The following is a 20,857-nucleotide window of genomic DNA, read 5'->3' as shown; positions in this document are numbered from 1 at the left end:
GCCCTCAGGTGACGAGATACGGGGCAGAGCAGAGGCAGCCGCCGCTGCTGCTCCGCGCCGCCCCGCAGCCCAGCCCGTCAGATCAGCCTGACGTGACCCGATGTGACCTGATGTGACCTGGTGTGACTAGAGGTGGAAATGACTAACGTTTTCCAAAATCTTGACTAATGACTGACTAATGACTAATGACAATTTTGGTTGACTGACTTTTGACTGACTAATCTTTGGTCTCAAAAGGCTTGATTGACTAATGAATGACTAACGCCATTTTTTCTTGACTTTGACTAATATTTGACTAAATTTCGGAATTTGTTAGCACTGCGTAAATAATTCCGAGACGGCTACGCGCCCTAACCCACGAAGTTGAAGAAGTAAATAATTCCGATCGACACCAGAAAAACACAAATCGATCCCAAATTTTCTCCCTAATCATTTTATGGCCAACGCGATGCGAAGCCACCGCAAGATATCTTGTCGGCCGCTACGACGCCTGGTTAGGGAGATAACAGGCGGGGAGGAGGGGGGGGGGGGGTAAAATTTATCCCCCCAGCCGGGCGCATTCGGCCGGCGACCCCCAGTGGGGCGCGGGTTAACCCTCGCCCGGCCCTGGCAGGGCATTTTTCGTAACGCGGCCTGGCTGGGGGGGGGGGGGGGGTCGATGCGATCCTTCTGGCGTTTCGAAACTAAGCGTCGTGGCGTTTCGCAACAAAGACCAGTCGATTGGTCTCAACGAGTACTCGCGATTGGTGGTATATTTTTACCATGGGTCAATATTTGACCCAGTTATGACAGGTCATTGGTCAAAGGTCAAATTTCGTGGAAAAACTATAATTTTCCAAATTACTTAGCCAATATTGGCGAATTTATGAAAGATAGCGTAATGAAACTTTCACGACCGCGTTTGGCAACGAATTAGCAACAAAATGAGGAATAGTTGACTGCATTTCAGTCATTACTGGCGTGCCGTATTCCCCGGGAACATGGGAGGCCACGCCCGCCGCTGGCGAGGACGTTTGCGAATATCGAGAGTTTTCCAACTAATCGAGTCAACATTGGTGCGTCTATGAAAGATAGAGACTTGCAACTTCGAAGAGCGTATTCCTCAGAAGAGCGTATTCCTCAGCTGCAAAATTACATATTGTTGACTTCTTATGACTTTTTATGGTGATAAAAAAGGGCTTTCAATGACGTCACGTACCACGGTACCTGGCCCAAAAAGCCGCAAGGCTATGCTCGCTGACCGGCAGCAGCAGCGGCCGCCCGTCAACCGGAGACCCGGGCGGTGTTTCACGGGATGCTGCTACCACGCTGCTATCAAATTGCGCGAGCTGACGTCACACTTGTGGTAGTGTTGGAGCAATGGGCCTGTTGATGTTTCCATGGAAACCCAATTTGACACGTGTAAAAGCAGCGTGCTGCTATCACCGGTGAAACAGGGCCCTGGGGAAGTGGGGAGTTCACTGCCACTTGTAGGAACAGTTTTGAAGGCGTTTAGGTGGAAATTGAACCGCAGATTCGGATTCAGGACCTCAAGAAACCCCACTACGGACACTAAACACAGCTCATATCACGGAGGTCAGCGTGTGAACATGCGAGCTAATCTTGGTTGACCTTAGAAAGGTCAATATACAATGTAAAGATCATGTCCAGTTAAATTCTGACATAAACCGCACGGAATAGCTTCGTTCTTGTCGATGAGATCACGTCCAGTTACGGTATGTACGATTTTGTAAAAAACGGTCGGAGGTTGTACTTATTATGACGTCATAGCTCGGTGAACTGACATGACCCGATTTTATTTATTTTTTTTTTGGCTAGCAAAAGTTGTGCAAAGGATACCCCAGAGGCTATTGAAAATTTCAGCACGATCCGACTAATAGTTCAGCGCGCATCGCAAAAAAAAACTCAGGGGGAGGGGGTCGCATCGACCCCTCCCCTGTCAGGGCGAGGGTTAAGTCACCTCACGAATCACGACAAATAAGTCGACTAATATGCAACAAAATCATTGACTAATGACTGACTAATGACTAACAAACATTTTGGTTGAATGACTTTTGACTGACTAAAAAAGTGCTTGACTAACGTTAGTCGACTAATTTTTGACTAATGACTAATATTCATTTCCACCTCTAGGTGTGACCCAAGGGGAGCGCTAACCACTTGTGACCGGTGTCTCAGGTGATGTGACCGGTATTTGGTTTCGAGGGGCTGGCGGGCGGCGGCGCGATACATACCGGCTCGTTCCAGAGGGTCGTCCAGACCCCCCCCCCCCCGCCTCACCCCCGTGTCGGCGCCTGGAAAGGCCCCGCGGGCGGCGCTGAGTCTCAAGGCCGCTGATTGGCGGAGCCGGCCGGCGGGCGCCTTCCAGCGGGCCCGGCGGCCAATCGGGGCGGCCGTTGCAGGCGCGCCGCCCCGCCGGGTCGGTGTCGAGTGTCGGCCGAGGCTATAAAGGTGACCGGCGGATTCTGCTGGCCACAGGCAGTCCGAACGTACGTACTGCGGCCAGCCGGCGGCCGGGCGTGTGGCTGTGCGAGTGGGCGTGAGAGGTGGTGACCCGACCTGACCTGACCTGACAGCACCCGAGCCGAGCCCGCCAAACAGTGAGCCATATCAGCTGCGAACCAGCTCTGTCACAGACACCTACCAGTCTAAGTCAGGGTTCCCTCGCTGATATAGCGTGCGTTCGACATCCGGATAATCAGGGATAATTTTCCGGGATCACCGGGATCATTCGGTGCTATAGGCTGACACCGTGCACAACGGACACGACAACGAGTAAAAAAGGGACGACGGTGAAAACAGGGCGCCTGGGGCGATTTTATCAAGGTTCGTTAAATTTACACGTGATGTTTGGGATATAGAAGGCCCATGGAGCGGAAGAAGTTCCAAATGTCACGTGACTAATATGCCCTCCGGCGCCCTGTTTTCACCGGCGTCCTAAAAAAGGTACCTATCTGTGAAGCAAAAGCATTATAAAGATGTGACTGAATGCATCGATGGTCACTGCAATACCAACTAATTGCCAGTGATTCCGGATAATTATCCCTTATTTTCCGGATGTCGAACGCAGGGATAATGTGTTCGCTACTTTTTACACGGGAATACTTATTTACAATACGTTAAGTAATAGCCTTTTTCACGACGGCTATCTGGTACACATATGGTGCAAATTTGGGTGCATATTTGGTCAGATTAGGGCATGCTGGGTTAAATTAGGCTCAGTTTGTTTCTTGAAAGTTATCAGTTTGGGTAACACAGGTGCCTATATACCTCATTTTTTTCTCAAATTATCAGATATTGTTTTCGATTAACCCGCACCGGGCCGGAGGGTGTTTGAACACCCCCTTTGCGGTTTTTCGCAGATATCTAAAAAACGCCGCCATTTTTGGTACACCTGTCCAGGCATCTTTTCCACACATGCTGTTGAAATGTCAGACCCGAATCGTTCAAGTTCAGGTCACCAGGTCACGTCAAGTGACCTTATCTCAGAAGAAGCTCAAAGGCTTGCTATAGCTACACCGACTGAACGATCACTTTGAAACTTTTTTAAGAGAAACAGTATGCATAAAATGTATATTTCGGATTGTTTATATCGGTGTCCTAAGGTCAGGCCAATTTGAATTATGCGACCTATTCATTACAGGTAAACTCGACAAGCTGAACTGTGGGATGGCACCCGTGACCTCTTTTTATGCCCCTGAAGTCACACCAAGTCATGAAAGGTCTTCAGTAGTTTTTTTTCACAATAACTTTTGATGGAGGCATGCTGGAGTGATTAAAACACCTCAGATGTACACCTCAGATGTATTCCAATTCAGCTCGAAAATACGGATCGACTGATATGCAGCATGACCTTTTCCGGTCCTTTTGACCTTGACCAGAGGTCAAATTTTCAAAAGGACCATTAACCCATGACTGGGGGGAGGCTCTACAGAGCTCCCCTCCCATTTTTCGGCAATATCTTCTAAACCGCTTGACGGATCAACACGAAACTTGCGATACCCTCAGCAGCATCAATTTGACACGTTATTTTAAATTTCAACTTTCTAGCTACCACACTTTGGCCGGAAATGACGTCAGAGTGACGTCATGCCTGCCAATTTTGATGCAAAATATTAAATTACGGCAAACCCTCTCAAGATCTTTGTTTTAACCCTCGCCGGCCGAGGGGGGGGGGCGGGTGCCGCCCCCCCCCATAGGGTTTTTTCGCGATAGCTCCGAACACGCTGGCGATAGAGATCTGAAACTTGGCATACCTGACCTTTGATCCAAGCCGGATCTTTTGACACCAACCGCATTTTTGGGTCAGGTCAGGTCACTGACCTATGACGTCATAAGTGAACCTCTGCACGGTCTTCAGATGTCGCAACTTCGCAACGCCCTCACTGCCAGAGGAGATGTCACAGGGAAATGAAACTTGCAGGATCTAGTATCCATTATGAGTCCCACAACTTGTATATCTCGGATTTTTCCTAAAGGTCATATGAGGTCAGGTCATTTTCGTGACCTCACCATTATAAGTCAATGGGGAAAAATTCAAACTGCTATTCTGGCGCCGGGAACGATCTCCAACTATCTCAAGCACTTAGAATCGTGATTTGATGCACTCCTTGCAAGGTTAGATGCGTCACTTTTGCAATGTTGACCTTGCGTGACGTCATTTATGACGTCATCAAGGTCAAATTAGTTTTTCGTCAATAACTCTTGATCAAATTGAGCTAGCGAGTCGGGAAAGGCACCAATGGACTCAGGAAGGCCTGCCGAATCGAATGATATGCGACATGACCTCTGTCGACCAACTTCGTGACCTGGGGGTGCTGACCTGACCTTGACCTGAGGTCAACACCCCAAGTTGACCTGACCCGGACAAAAAGTATATCATTCGACGCGCCTGAGCGAGGCGAACACGATGCTGCCAAAATCGGCGCTCTGCGGCCGTTTTTTGCGAAGTTATTCACCAAAAACTGATCCGTACCTTGGGGCACTTGACCTGACCTCAGAGGTCACCGGTTGACCTAGGACCTTAAAATCGGGTACCAATCTCTGCGTCTCGTAACGGCGCACACGCTCGTTTTTTCCGCGACGCGGTAGCTCCACCAGGGGCGAAACGGCGAGGGGGGGGGTCGTACCCGCCCCCCCCCTCGGCCGGCGCGTATGTAGAAAACCAATAGGTCCGGCGAGGGTTAAGGCTAGATCCAATTCTTTGCATCAGTTGACTACAATTACACGTAGCTATCAAACTACTATTTCGAATTTTCGAAATTTGAAATTTTTGAACAATTACAAAAAATCTATTTTTTTTTGTTATTTATTCAGAAGCAAAAATTGATTTTTTCGTAAAAACCGAAACATATGAGATAAAACACAAACTGAGGAACTACTTTAGCAAGTTTTAGCCCAATATCTTCAAAAACAGCCAAGTTATTTGCATTATTGTCAAAATTTTACAGTTATATATTTTTCGGAACCATAGTTAAGAACGTTTTTGACATCGTACAGCAATATAACTGACACCATCGTGTTCCTGAGCTCAAACTGCATCTGATAGGCACATTTTGTGTTGTAAAATTTCATTTTCAAAATTTGATCTTTTCTGACCTGAAATTGAACTGACCTGCGGTATATTCAGCTGAAAATGACCTCAAATATACACAGACGATATTTTTTTAGAAATCTACGAGTAAAATGGACCATAAAACATGCGTCACGTGACCGATACATGATACAATTTTTTGTGACCTAGGATGACTTTGCTTTGACCTGAAAATTTGAAGTAAAAGTTCGGTACCCTCAGGGTATCTAAGGCATATATCAAGGAGTGCGTAAACTAAAAATGAGCCAGATGGGGCTTGTCAGCCGGCGGTCAGAGCCTAAATTGAGAACAAGCAAAAATGCCGATAATTTTTACTTTGATCTGACCTGTGACGTCATTGGTGACCTCGAGGTAAATGAAAATAGGATTTGTTCGACGGTTTTTACAGGGCTATCAGACGCCGTTTGAATTTTGACGATCGGCCCACCAGTTTCGGAGATAGGAGGGGGAGGCTCTTGAGAGCCCCCCCCCCCCACACGTGATATGCAGATGTAAGTAAATGTTAAAATAAGAGATTAATCGGTTACATTTGGAGAATCTTGGTGCATTCGTCATAAAACCTGTCACGAAAACGGCCACTATCTGTGCAGTGCGTTTCCAGGTTCTTTATTATTAGAACCACCATGCCAACATGTGAAATGAGGCTTGTCTCATGGATTATGGTGTGTGTCAAGGCCACTTGAAGATCAGGTCAAGGTCATTGACATTTGTTACCTCCACTCGCTTTAACCCTCGCCGGGCTAGGCAGCGTTGATGCACCCCCCCCCCCGCCACATCTAAGGTTTTTAGCAAATAATTTAGGCGCGTAGCACCGCCAAATTTGGCATAACCTCTGGGGCAAACTTTTGGCACCTTCTCCGAAAAGTTCCGGTCTCTGTCATTTCAGGTCAGGTCACCAGGTCACCAAATCCGGTACAATGTCAGGGTAAAATTGGACTATAGCGCCAACGGAATCACTGCCTACGTTTATCGTTGATTGCGTAAGAACTAAGAACTGTAAGACTTGGAGCCACCAAATTTCGGACACAACTTGGGGCAGCCATTTGGCACGTTTCCTAAAAGTTTTGTGCTAGAGGTCACGCCAAATTTTAAGAAAACTTGTCTGAATAGCTCCAAGGGCAAAATATGCTCAATTTCAACACTTCTGAGTTGTTTTAGCTCCATCAAAGATGAATTCGGTGTTTGCTTGCTGAAAAAAACACTTAGGCCAGGTCATCTGAGGTCAAATGAGGTCAAATTACGTTTTTGCTAATAACTTCGCACACAATGGGGGTAAGGGCTTCAAAAATAATGTCTTTGTGTTCCTTGTGATCAGCCAAATCGAATGATAAGCGATATGGTGCATTTTTTGTTAACTTGAACTTAATTAATTAATTCAAATTCACTTAAAGTTAGAAAAATTTAAGCTCGCTCAATCTTGTAAAAAAAAGTACACCATTCGATGCGCACGGACGTGCTGAGTTCACTGGTGCTTTTAGTTTTGCTCTATGTTGATTCCAACAAATTTTATAAGCGAACAACTTTTGTTTAGTGAAACTTTTCATATATACCCCCCAAAACCCCCCTAAATATTGACCTAGAGCAACCAAACTTGTACAGGGGCGCGATTTACTATGAACCCACCTACCCTGTAAATCTGGTGTTTTTAAGTGCCATAAGAGCCAATCGCCAGGGGGGTCTTACCACCTCTCCCACCCTGGCCGTCTGCGACTGCGTTATGAAAAAGACCCTGGCCTTGCGGGGGTTAGGTATTGTGACTTTTTCGAGACGTTATTAGAGCTGACTTAGAATAAGGAATAAATTTGATCGTTTGCCACCTGCCGGCTGCCCGAACCACCAATGGGCCCAACTCTGAATGTGACGTGATGTGCCATTAGTGTGTATGGGTGTGCACTATTATGTGTGCGTGTTGTCCTGCTAGTCTCAACAGCAGCCAGTGCTTCGGACGCGGGCTGGACACCCCCAGCTGCGAAACTGTCGGACGACCGTCAGCTATCGGACCGGCGCCTGTCAGACTGGGGCCGTGTGTACCTTCAACTGGGGGGCAGGGTGGGGGTGAGGTAGCGTATCCAAACTATTGGTCCCCTGGAACCCTTACTAATGGTACTCCAAAAGACCAGCCAGTAGACCTGAAGCTGTCTCGCTGAGGAGCTCATTGCTTTTTCGACGTACTACGTGTAAGAAGAACCACCACCGAATGAATATTATTCTGCTCAAGGCCCGGCAGGAAAGTCGGGGTTGAGGGAGGTAGAATACGGTCCTACTATAAATTAACTTTGAAGCGACCTTCTCCTTGATATTATGTCAAAAATGAAAGAATTATTTACATGTGCATTCGGGCACAGCCCATCATCAGATGTAATCTGATAATGGGCTGATGATGGGCTGTGCCCGAATGCACATGTAAATAATTCTTTCATTTTTGACATAATATCAAGGAGAAGGTCGCTTCAAAGTTAATTTATAGTATTATCAATGCTCCTTGCAAAAGCACTACACGATAGAATACGGTCCCTTTGAATAGGGGGGTATTCGCCAAAAAAAGGTTGCAGAGCGTTTTTGTCTGTCACACAGTCACTGACATCATTGTTTTTCGTTCTCTGTCGCCTTTAATAATTGTCTGGGAAAGGTGAACTTGAATGTTGACCTCAAATCAAGCTCAGTTCAAGGCCACTAAGGTCACGGAGCTGGTAGAGGGAGGTCATATAGCATCTCATTCAATACGGCAGGTCATTCGAAGCTAACTGCTCCCTTCCAGAATCCATAAATGAACTTCGTGGAGCTATTGACGGAAAACTGCAATGTTTTCAGGCGATCTCAGTGACGCCACATGCATGACATCACGCAAGGCTCAAAATGCAAGCACGAAGCAGCTTGCCTTGCATGTGGTGTCTAAAATCACGATTTCATGTGCTTGAGATAGTCGTAAATCGTTCATTTTGACAAATGTTCAATTAAATGAAAAACAATATCAAATTCTTATCTGTATTCAATGTAAACGCGTTTCGATTATTTCTTTATCAATAAATCGATACAAAACAGATATAATGAATTTATTATATATGTATTGTACAGTTCATTATATCCATTCTGTATTGTATCTATGTATTGATAAAGAAATAATCGAAACGCGTTTACATTGAATACAGATAAGAATTTGATATTGTTTTTTTATACTGTTTAGGTTTTTTCTTACCTAAACTAAACAGTCGTAAATCATTTCCCGCGCCAAAATATCAATTTCCATGCTTCCCGCTTCCCGCAATGGTGATGTCACGTGGCCGACCTGACCTGAGGTGAACATAATAATAATCCGAGATAGGCAAGCTGAGAGGATTTGGAAGCTTAGGTACTACTTGCTGTATTTTCCATCTCCCTTCAATAGATAGGTACATAGTTAATAGTGCATACCTACCATGGCACTGAGAGTGTTGCAAGGCTGCGACATTTTTGGACCGGGCAGGTACACCATAGGTCAGTGACCTGACATGACCTGAAACTCCGATCAGTTGTACAACATCTGAATTAAATTAACCCGCCGGCCTCTAGGCCTCCGCTCCACCCGCCGGCCGCTGGGGGGGGTGGGGTGGGGGGGGGGGTGGGGGGGAGGGGGTACTTCTCTTACTTTTCCGACGATTTCGTCGCAATGCAAAGAGACAGAGAAGCGAAAGTTTGCACACATATTTCTGAATAGCTGGCCAAAGTTGTGTCCAAATTTGGTGTCTATCCTATACGAAGTTACGTCACAGTGACGTCAGAAGTCTAATTTAATATTGGCGTTTTTTGCTTCCTCACGACATATACTATATGTGTAGCCGAATATATATATATTTTTTTATAAATTTAGTCCGAACCTTTTGATGGGAAGGAATCACAAGGACAGAGCCACCGCTAAGCGAAGCTTGTTGCGGTGACCCTGCCCTCTACCCTCCGATCGCGCAATTCCGATACTATGGCAGAATTTAGAGTCCAAAGTTTAACGTGCGCACAAAGCCGCGCACGGCCGGTCCCCTCGCTGACTTCGCCTGGCTACGGCCTGCCACCAACCGCAACCATACCTGTCAGGAGGCCCATAAATGTCGAGCGCCCGTCGCGCTTCGAACCCGGACTGTCACAACCGGGAACGCGTGCTCTCACCACGCGGAGTCCAACGCTCTAACCAACTGAGCTACGGGACCGGCAAATATATAAGACCGATCATTGGTCAGGAACTAGTTGAAAGTGTATTTAGATGCGAAAAAATACTAAAAAAAAGACTAAAAGAACGACTGAACTTAATGACATCACTATGATGTCATCTGATGTGCTACAACTATCAAGTTTTCGTCAAATATGGCCTAGGTATTCTTTAGAAGCTATACAAAGTATCAAGCTTATATCTCATTAGGTTTCGGAGCGAGCACACAAAACGTAAAGGGGGGAGGGGCAACTGTACGCCATCACCGCGCCCCCTAGCGGCTTGTGGCAGTACACCTTGCTGTCAGTTTCAGGGGAGTTGGCCGTTTGTTTCAGTTTGGCTTCTGTTGACTTTCAGGGAGGTCTCCGTCCTAGCGTTTGGCGGCTGACCTGTGACGTCACCGATCTCCAGCACCAGCTACCACCACCAGTGACCAGCCACAGCACTAGCCATGGCTCCCAAGAAAACCGACCCCGCCGAGGACCCCGACCCCACCCCCTACCTGTAAGTACCACTGTACCACCACTAACACCGGGTACCACTGTACCACCACTAACACCGGGTACTGCTGTACCACCACTAACACCGAGTACCGCTGAACCACCACTAACACCGAGTACTGATGTACCACCACTAACACCGGGTACCGCTGAACCACCACTAACACCGAGTACTGATGTACCACCACTAACACCGGGTACCGCTGTACCACCACTAAAACCGAGTACTACCACCACTAACACCGGGTACCGCTGTACCACCACTAAAACCTGGTAGGTACTGATGGATCATCACTAATTCACTAACGTAACGTACCAAGTGCAATGACTAATACAGAGTACCTACTGCTGTGCGGCCACCAACATCGAGTCTTGGCGTAGACCTTCACACATTACTGGTGTATGTAGGTACCTACTGGTGAATGTATGAATGATGTATTCCGGTGCTTCCACGAAATGGATATTCCAGCAGCCACATCGATGAACATTTGAATATCGAGTACCTAGTGATGAATCGAATCGGTCAAGTATAATAACCTCGCTCATGTATACTAGCAAATGTCTTCTGACTAGGCGCTGAACTGGTTAGGGGCATTTATCACCGCCTCTCCACTGATCTTATCAACACCTCACCAGCCTCTGTACCGCTGGTCAGATACAGACATCCGCTGATCAGATAGACATCTGCTGATCAGATGCAGACGCATCTGCTGATCAGATGCAGACATCTGCTGGTCTCCATCTGCCCCCGCTGACCCTGTCTGGCCCCAGAGCTGACATCACGGACTTCTGGTGACCAGACCCTGACTCGGACCTCCACTGACACTGACCTCTGGCGACCTCTGACCTGACCCAGAGCTGACCCCGACTCTGACCTCAGCTGACCTCCGACATACCCTGGAGCTAACCCCGAGCTGACCCAGATCTGGCCTCTGACCTGACCCAGAGCTGGCTGACCTCTGACCTGACCTCCACTGACCTGACATTTGGCCTGACATCTGACAGGTACGTGTCCCTGGAGCAGAAGCGGCTCGACCAGAACAAGCCGTTCGACGCTAAGGTGGCCGCCTGGGTGCCGGACAAGGAGGAGGGCTTCGTGCAGGGCAAGATCGTCGGCACCAAGGGCGACCTGGTCACCGTGGCCATCCCCGGCGGAGACGTGAGTCCCCCTCCCCGGCGGAGACGTGAGTCCGCCTCTCCGGCGGAGACGTGAGTCCCCCTCCCCGGCGGAGACGTGAGTCCCCCTCCCCGGCGGAGACGTGAGTCCCCCTCCCACAGTGGAGACGTGAGTCCCCCTCCCACAGTGGAGACGTGAGCACTGGGCATTAGGCCGGGAGCCGACCTCCACCCACCCACCGATCCACGCATGGAGCATGGACGGGAGAGCGGCCAGGGACACCCGCCTTCCCCAGACGTCAGTGACGGGGAGGGGGCGGCGGGTGGGTGTATGCTTAGACGACGTCTCAGCCTCTCGGCAGATTCTCACCTTTTCACCTTTCTCCGTTTCTCACCAATTCAAGAAAATTGTTGCTCGCATTTTCAGAGGTGTGCTATCAAACCTCCTTCCATTCACCTCCGACCCCGGAACCCTGATCTTTGACCTGTGACCTGTGACCTCGGACATGTGAACCCCGATCTTATCTCTGCTCTCTGATCTGTGACCTCAGACTCCTGATCCCTGAACTGACCAGTGCCTCTGACCCTGACCTCTGACCTCTGATCTTTGATTTTTAATCCTGGCCTGTGACTTCTGAACTGTGACCTCTGACCTCAGGAGAAGAGCATCAAGAAGGAGCAGGTGCAACAGGTGAATCCGCCCAAGTACGAGAAATGCGAGGACATGTCCAACCTGACCTACCTGAACGACGCGTCGGTGCTGCACAACCTCAAACAGCGCTACTTCATCAAACTCATCTACGTGAGTGGACTCGGAGGGTCTCAGAGGGCTGACGGGGACTCTCAGCTACGTGAGTGGACTCAGAGGGTCTCAGAGGGCTGACGGGGACTCTCAGCTACGTGAGTGGACTCAGAGGGTCTCAGAGGGCTGACGGGGACTCTCAGCTACGTAAGTGGACTCAGAGGGTCTCAGAGGGATGACGGGGACTCTCAGCTACGTGAGTGGACTCAGAGGGTCTCATAGGGCTGACTTTCCGGACCCAGTCGGTGGGCGGGCTCGTGATGGAGGCTGTGTACTTTAAAATTTCAGTTAAAGTTAAGCAAACTCAACAGTTCCTTAGTTCATAGGTTAATTAACCCGCGCCCTGATGGGGTCTGCCGAGCAACGCGGTCTGATGGGGGGGGCATTTTGCCCCCCCCCCCTAAGATCTCGAGAACCACGCAACATAGCGACAAGCGGTAAACGGCAGTGAATAGCCCCAACGGGGAACTACCTTGTAACCCAATTTCATTGAACTCGGTCAAACCGATGACGTCACAGGTCAGGTCAAAGGTCGAATTTTCACCGTTTACAGGCATTTCAAGAAATGCGTTGTAAAATCGAGTAAAATGCATTTCATTGAAAATCATCGATTGAGAAATGTTCTTCAAACATATATTTTGCTATTTGAGGTCACTGATACCAGGTCAGGTCACAGAGGTCAGGTCATTGGGGGGTCACAATATGAAAGTGTCGTGTGATACATGTTTTATGGTCCATTTTGCATGCCATTTGCGATTATGTGGGTCAGGCAGACTTTTGGGCCAGCTTAGGTCACGTTTTGGTCAAGGTCAGGTCAAGGTCAGGTCAAGGTCAGGTCAAGGTCAGGTCAAATCAGGTAAAATTTCAAAGTTGATATTTTTGCATAAAATGGCTATCAATTCGATGCAGCTCGTCACGGGGAGTTCAATGGTGTTCGCCGTTTTGCGCTACGAGGTCTAGAATTACTTGAAATCGAGTTCAAAAATTTGACGTCATCAATTTTTAACAGTTTTTTCGCTCTAACTTGGCCAAAAAAAGGCATCGATCTACAACTTGGTATGTTTATCGAAGAGCGCAGGTACTATCACATATATTCCTGTTTTTTCGAAATTCGAATTTTTTTGAAAATATTTTGAGTTTTACTAAAAAAAGATCATTTTTTTTTTATTTGTGGGGGTCAAAATCCCAAAATTTCGAAAATCCGAGATAGCAGTTTTGTAGCGCTGTCTTTTCTCTACACAACCAAATAAAGAACTTTAAAATTGCTTGTTAACTGTAGAATTGGTGAGCGTTTCAAGATGTCATGTTTTTTGCTCATTTTTACTCGAACATGACCTAAGTTTGACCTCAATAACTCCTGACCTGAGGTGACCTGTGACTTGAAATTTTGTGTGAAGGTGTCAAATTCATGCCCGGTAAGGTGCCCAAAATTTGGCGGCGCTGCGCGCCGCCGTTCTCTCACTATTTAAGAAAAACCACAGGGGGGACCAAAATGCCCCCCCCCCCTCAGGGCGCGGGTTGTAACTGCCTGAGCCTCATACCGCACATCACTCGGCGCGGCTGATCAAGAGGAACACAGTGACACGATTTTTATGATTTAGCTCCAAGTTATCAACAACAACGTAGTTTAACGTCATTAGGCCCCAGCTGACCTGAATCTAGCGTTCTTGCACCAAAAAAAACACAGCTCAGGTCACGTGTCGGTATGCATTTGAACACAAGACAATGAAACGGAGCTAATATTGTTATCATGTATTTGCAAAATTGGATCTACATATTGGAAGCTTTTCTCACATACGACATCATGACCTATAGATGGCCTGAAGTCTAAGAAATAAAAAATCGAAGTTCTCAATAACACTCAGTATTGAAATAAGCACACCCTGCAAGTTGGAATAAAATCGATGCCCAACTCTGAATTTCACAGCAAAATAAGTGCACCTTCAGTGCTATTTCGCTGATGTCCCTGGTAACCTGACCTGAAGATACTGGGACTGAGAACTTTCAGAAAATGTTATTAAAAGGTGTTCTAAGTATGCTAAATGCGCCGCTGCGTCTCACCATTGTTACGCTATCTGCGAAGGAAGGGGAGGGGTACATCGATTCGTCCTGCGCCGGGCTGGAGTTAGTGTTTCTCGACCCATACGAGAAATTTAATGTTTCTCGACCATTTTTCTGTCACCTCCCTGCTGACCTCTGACCCGGTGACCTGACCCAGTGACCTGACCCGATGACCTGACCCGGTGACCTGACCTGACCCGGTGACCTGACCCAGTGACCTGACCAGATGACCTGACCCGGTGCACTAACCAGGTGACCTGACCCGGTGCGCTGACCCGGTGCCCTGACCCGGTGACCTGACCCGGTGACCTGACCCGGTGACCTGGCCCGGTGACCTGACCCGGTGCCCTGACCCGGTGCGCCGTTTCAGACGTATTCGGGTCTGTTCTGCGTGGCCATCAATCCGTACAAGCGGTTCCCGATCTACACCAACCGAGCCATCGCCATCTACAAGGGCAAGAGGCGCAACGAGGTGCCGCCGCACATCTTCGCCATCTCGGACGGCGCCTACACGGACATGATGAACAGTGAGTGATGTCACTGGGGTGCTGGAGGGTAGTGACGCCACGCACGGGTACTGTCACAAGGACATGATAAGCAGTGAGTGACGTCACTGGGGGTACTGCAGGGTATGACGTGACAGGGAACCATCGGATGATCACGCCATGCTCGGTATTGTTGGTCGGCGCGGTCCTTTCTTCAGCTGGCAGGCCGGGCCTTACTCCAAGTCTGTTCGCCGCGTTTCACTGGCGCCCCGGAGCCGTTCCAGCTGCGCCGGCCCGCCAGGATCCAGTCCGCCAGATCACTTTCCGCGCGCTATTTTCGGCGCGCCCTCGGGCCGCCTGGAATCCAGGCCCCGCGGCTATATTGGGCCGCCGCGCCGCTGCTGCCACCTGTGGGCGGCCGGCGCAGACTGGCGGTGAGCGGGGTGTTGGTGTGTTTACACTGGCGGCGCAGCGTTAACTCGCCACTGACGGAGCTCTCTGGTTTCAGACTCGGAGAACCAGTCGATGCTGATCACGTGAGTAACTGGCCGGGGCGCCTGGCGAGCAGCGGACACGGTCCAGTGCGCGGCAGATATAGCAGTGCAGACGCGGCCGGGCAGTGCACCCTGTCCATTGGACACCAATGGCGACGAGGCACATCGAGAAAACATTTTTTCAGCAAATATCTGTCCCGAAAGTCTGATCCTAGACATCATACATATCTATTGTTATTTCAGATTCATTGCTTTTACAATTAACAGACTGATAAATTCTCTAAAACAGGCAAGTTATCCTATCATAGTTGTATCATTGGCATCCTTTGCGGAAAGTTATTCTTCATAACCGCAGGTTGTTTGAAATTGATAAACACAATTCCTTAGCATTGCGTTTTTCTGTTCAATAACGTGTCGATTCGTCCTAGCCTCGATGTTATACAATATCACTTGAATTATGTGCGTGTACCCTTTTCCACAAGCACGACCTTAGCCTAGAAGAAGACTTAAATTAATCCTCGCCGGCCGAGGGGGGGGGGCGGTTGCCTCCACCCCATAAGTTTTTTTTTCGCCATAGCTCCGAACACGCTGGCGATAGAGAGCTGCAACTTGGCATACCTGAACCTGACTTTTGATTCAAGTCGGATATTTTGACACCAATTGCATTTTCGGGTCAGGTCAGGTCACTGACCTATGACGTCATAAGTGAACCTCTGCACGGTCTTCAGATGTCGCAACTTCGCAACGCCCTCACTGCCAGAGGAGCTCTAGTATCCATTACGAGTCTCACAGCCTGTATATCTCGGATTCTTCGTAAAGGTCATATATGGTCAGGTCATTTTCGTGACCTCACCATTATAAGTCAATGGGGAAAAATAGAAACTGCTATTCTGGTGCTGGGAACGATCTCCACCTATCTCAAGCACACAGAACCGTAATTTGATGCACTCCTTGCAAGGTAAGATGCGTCACTTTTGCAATGTTGACCCTGCGTCAAGATGATATTAGTTTTTCGTCAATAACTCCCGATCAAATTGAGCTAGCGAGTCGGGAAAGCCCCCCCCCCCTCGGCCGGCGCGTGTGTAGAAAACCAATAGGTCCGGCGAGGGTTAAAACGTCATGTAGGTATTGTGGGAGATCACATTTTGTTGCAAACTACACACTTTTCATGCCTATTTTTGTTCTTCTACCGTTATTCACTGGCATCCATCCGCTGAGCCGCGATGTCCCCAAATGACGTCACTATGACGTAATCACTGGTTCCGACAGCGGGGAGTCCGGGGCCGGGAAGACGGAAAACACCAAGAAGGTCATCATGTACTTTGCGCGGATTGCGCCGTCCGGCTTCAAACAGCAGTTTGCCTGCGGTGTGAGTCTCTCCAAACAAAATGGCCGCCAAACCAGCTGACGCCGGAACTTAGCCTTATGACGCGACGCTAACGGGGCGGAACTAGCCAGCTGACGCGACGCTAACGGGGCGCAGGCGCATGGCGGAAATAAAGCAGCGCGCGAACGGCAATAGCGGAGCGCGTAAACGGCAGTAACGCGGCCTTTCTCCCGTCCCGCTAAAAATATGGATCCTTTACAGTACCGTCGCCCGCACTCCGTCCTCCGACCCGAGCCGGCCCACCTCACGGGAGACCGTTCCATTCCCCCGCTGGGCGATACACTGCCGACTGCAAGCAGGAGAAACGACCAAGAGCAGCGCTCACAGGGCCAGCAGAATCTCAGCAGCCCCTATGACGGATATCCCCGTGACCCTACGGACGGAGGTCCACGCTGTTACTGCGCCACAGCCCGCGCCCCGCGGGCGGAATGGGTGACCCGGCGGTCAGCGCCGTCAGCGCCGTCAGCGCCGTCAGCCCCGTCAGCGCCGTCAGCCCCGTCAGCGCCGTCAGCCCCGTCAGCCCCGTCAGCGCCGTCAGCGCCGTCAGCCCCGTCAGCCCCGTCAGCGCCGTCAGCCCCGTCAGCCCCGTCAGCCCCGTCAGCCCCGTCAGCCCCGTCAGCCCCGTCAGCCCCGTCAGCCCCGTCAGCCCCGTCAGCCCCGTCAGCCCCGTCAGCCCCGTCAGCCCCGTCAGCCCCGTCAGCCCCGTCAGCCCCGTCAGCCCCGTCAGCCCCGTCAGCGCCCGGTGGACGGCGCTGTGCGTGACGTCTCTACAGCCCGCCGAGAGCGCCACCGCCACCAGACCCGGCCCCGGGCACCCGCCACCGCCACCAGACCCTGGTCGGCCCCTCCACCACCAGACCCGGGCACCCACCACCAGACCCGGGCACCCGCCACCAGACTTGGGCACCCGCCACTAGACCCGGGCACCCGCCACCGCCACCAGACCCGGGCACCCGCCACCAGACCCGGGCACTCGCCACCGCCACCAGACCCGGCCCCGGGCGCCCGCCACCAGACCCGGGCTCCCGCCACCGCCACCAGACTTGGGCACCCGCCACCAGACCCGGGCACCCGCCACCGCCACCAGACCCGGGCTCCCGCCACCGCTGCACCAGACCCGGGCACCCACCGCCACCAGACCCGGGCCCCCGCCACCGCCACCAGACCCTGGTCGGCCCCTCCACCACCAGACCCGGGCCACCGCCACCAGACCCGGGCACCCGCCACCAGACCCGGGCACCCGCCACCGCCACCAGACCCGGGCACCCGCCACCAGACCCGGCCCCGGGCACCCGCCACCGCCAGGCCCGGGCACCCGCCACCAGACCCGGGCACCCTCCACCGGACCCGGGCTCCCGCCACCGCCACCAGACCCGGGCACTCGCCACCAGACCCGGGCTCCCGCCACCGCCACCAGACCCTGCCGTGGCTGGCTCATTGACTCGCCGCCGCTGACAGCTAACTTGTCCAGTCTCGGCTCCCCACTCCCTCAGCAGCGGCGGGTGCCCTCGACGGAAGGAGCTCATCCCTGACGATGGGCAGACCATGGCGGCCACAGCCGACCGTCCCAGCGGCGACCTTCTCCCCTGCAGCAGATGGGTGGCCCTCGCACCTTCTGAGTGATGGCCGCCATCAACTGCAGCAGATGGGCGGCCCTCGCACCTTCTGAGGGATGCGAGATCGCACCCTCACTCTCCCTCCCCCTGAAGGCTCCTTCGGATCAAACGACACTTTTCCCCGGCAGGCTCCTTCTCCCCAAACGGTCGTCCCTGTCCACTGACCGCTCTCCCCAACGGTCGTCCCTGTCCACTGACCGCTCTCCCCTGACGGCCCCATGCTCTCTCCCCGACGGCCCCGTGCTCTCTCCCTGACGGCCCCTCCTCCCCTGACGGCCCGTCGTCCCCTGACGGCCCCTCCTCCCCTGACGGCCCGTCGTCCCCTGACGGCCCCTCCTCACCTGACGGCCCGTGATCTCTCTCTCTCTCTCTCTCTCTCTCTCTCTCTCTCTCTCTCTCTCTCTCTCTCTCTCTCTCTCTCTCTCTCTCTCTCTCTCTCTCTCTCTCTCTCTCTCTCTCTCTCTCTCTCTCTCTCTCTCTCTCTCTCTCTCTCTCTCTCTCTCTCTCTCTCTCTCTCTCTCTCTCTCTCTCTCTCTCTCTCTCTCTCTCTCTCGGTCCGCTCCCTGACGGCGACTGGCCGGTCCCTGACGGCCCGTCGTCCCCTGTGTTCTCTCTCTCTTTCTGACGGCCCGTCGTCCCCTGACGGCCCGTCGTCCCCTGACCGTGTTCTCTCTCTCTCCCTGACGGCCCGTCGGACGTCCCCTGACGGCCCGTCGTCCCCTGACGGTCCGTCGCCCCCTGACGGCCCGTCGCCCCCTGACGGCCCGTGTTCTCTCTCTCTCCCTGACGGCCCGTCGGACGTCCCCTGACGGCCCGTCGTCCCCTGACGGCCCGTCGCCCCCTGACGGCCCGCTCCTCCCTACAGCGGCGAGTCCGGAGCAGGAAAGACGGAGAACACCAAAAAGGTCATCGCCTACTTCGCAAATGTCGGCGCCTCGGGCAAAAAGAAGGAAGATGGCAAGGTGACCGTGCCGCCGCCCTGGCGGCTGTCGTGTGAACTACTGTTTCTCAGTGCAGCCGCAGACCGGCCGGCGGGAGCCGCTGTCCCTCTCTAATTTGTGTCCCTGAACCTTGCAGCTGCAGCTGTGTTCACAGCTCTGTTATTTTGTTTCACCCTTTCTAGCTGTCTTCTGAGGTGCTTGTAGCATCGGGCAGACCCGTCGCCGTGCGTCCCGTGTGTGACCTAGTGCGCCCTCTGCACGCCACCCAGCGGCCCTCAGACGGCGCCCTGTGTGACCTAGTGCGCCCTCTGCACGCCACCCAGCGGCCCTCAGACGGCGCCAGCTGTGTGACCTAGTGCGCCCTCTGCACGCCACCCAGCGGCCCTCAGACGGCGCCCTGTGTGACCTAGCGCGCCCTCTGCACGCCACCCAGCGGCCCTCAGACGGCGCCCGTGTGTGACCTAGTGCGCCCTCTGCACGCCACCCAGCAACCCTCAGACGGCGCCCTGTGTGACCTAGTGCGCCCTCTGCACGCCACCCAGCGGCCCTCAGACGGCGCCCTGTGTGACCTAGTGCGCCCTCTGCACGCCACCCAGCGGCCCTCAGACGGCGCCCTGTGTGACCTAGTGCGCCCTCTGCACGCCACCCAGCGGCCCTCAGACGGCGCCCTGTGTGACCTTGTGCGCCCTCTGCACGCCACCCAGCGGCCCTCAGACGGCGCCCTGTGTGACCTAGTGCGCCCTCTGCACGCCACCCAGCGGCCCTCAGACGGCGCCCTGTGTGACCTAGCGCGCCCTCTGCACGCCACCCAGCGGCCCTCAGACGGCGCCAGCTGTGTGACCTAGTGCGCCCTCTGCACGCCACCCAGCAACCCTCAGACGGCGCCCTGTGTGACCTTGTGCGCCCTCTGCACGCCACCCAGCGGCCCTCAGACGGCGCCCTGTGTGACCTTGTGCGCCCTCTGCACGCCACCCAGCGGCCCTCAGACGGCGCCAGCTGTGTGACCTAGTGCGCCCTCTGCACGCCACCCAGCGGCCCTCAGACGGCGCCTGCCCCAGGGGGGACTCGCTGGATCCCCCACCACCGCCCTGTGCGGCTGGCTGGCCCCGCCCCCGAGCGTGATTACCCCGCCCCCGAGCGTGATTACCCCGCCCCCGAGCGTGTTTACCCCTCCCCTGAGTGTTTGTCAAGCGCGTCTCTGACAGCGCGCTCCCCCTTCGTCCGATGCACCTTCCAATAGGTCGGAGTAAACTAATTACACCCCCACTGGCTTACATGTATGTACCCCGGCTGCATACACTACATGGAGTCTTCACGGCGCACTGGCGGTACTCCGGCGCTAGGAGTTGCTGTACTCGGCTGTGTGCCGGCGAAATGACCCGAACTTTCACCCCAGTCCAGCCTCTGCAGAGGGGCATTCATAACGGCCATGTGGCACTGGCGACGCCAATGTCCAGTGGCGAGGGAACTACTCTCAGGGGGGGGGGGGGGTGGCACATCTGATACTTCCCGGAACCCTAAATACAGTTTTCTCACCGGTGTTAGGCCACTTATTTTTCTCCCCTTGGCCGTTTCCTCGAAAGGAACAAAATGAACACAGTTTGCAAAAAAGTAAGGCATTCCATCTCAGCTGAGTCAAGGAACTACCCTTTTGTAGCCTGGAATAAAAGTTAAAGTCTGCCACA

General features: G+C 52.5%; 1 protein-coding gene across 50 annotated transcripts in view; it reads left to right on the top strand.

Annotated features, from left to right (window-relative positions):
• The first annotated feature begins 2,473 nt into the window (after window positions 1-2,473).
• Window positions 2,474-20,857, top strand: part of LOC122391490 (myosin heavy chain, muscle-like) — an 84,110-nt gene continuing 65,726 nt past the window's right edge. For 16 of the 50 annotated variants that reach the window (XM_043385463.1, XM_043385465.1, XM_043385444.1 and 13 more), the window contains exons 1-6: window positions 10,128-10,274; window positions 11,276-11,429; window positions 12,045-12,188; window positions 14,620-14,776; window positions 15,243-15,270; window positions 16,498-16,597. In XM_043385463.1, the coding sequence (XP_043241398.1) occupies window positions 10,222-10,274; window positions 11,276-11,429; window positions 12,045-12,188; window positions 14,620-14,776; window positions 15,243-15,270; window positions 16,498-16,597 (636 nt within the window). In that variant the 5' untranslated portion in view covers window positions 10,128-10,221. Of the gene's footprint in view, window positions 2,601-10,127; window positions 10,275-11,275; window positions 11,430-12,044; window positions 12,189-14,619; window positions 14,777-15,242; window positions 15,271-16,497; window positions 16,598-19,096; window positions 19,194-20,857 lie in introns of those variants that run through there. The other 34 variants (XM_043385478.1, XM_043385469.1, XM_043385476.1 and 31 more) reach the window with 6 other exon arrangements.

Source organism: Amphibalanus amphitrite, unplaced genomic scaffold (genome assembly GCF_019059575.1).
Source record: "Amphibalanus amphitrite isolate SeventyFive unplaced genomic scaffold, NRLGWU_Aamphi_draft 000440F_arrow, whole genome shotgun sequence".
NCBI classification, from domain to species: domain Eukaryota; kingdom Metazoa; phylum Arthropoda; class Thecostraca; order Balanomorpha; family Balanidae; genus Amphibalanus; species Amphibalanus amphitrite.
Note: the sequence above shows the minus strand (reverse complement) of the source record. Positions and strands in the feature narration are given on the sequence as shown.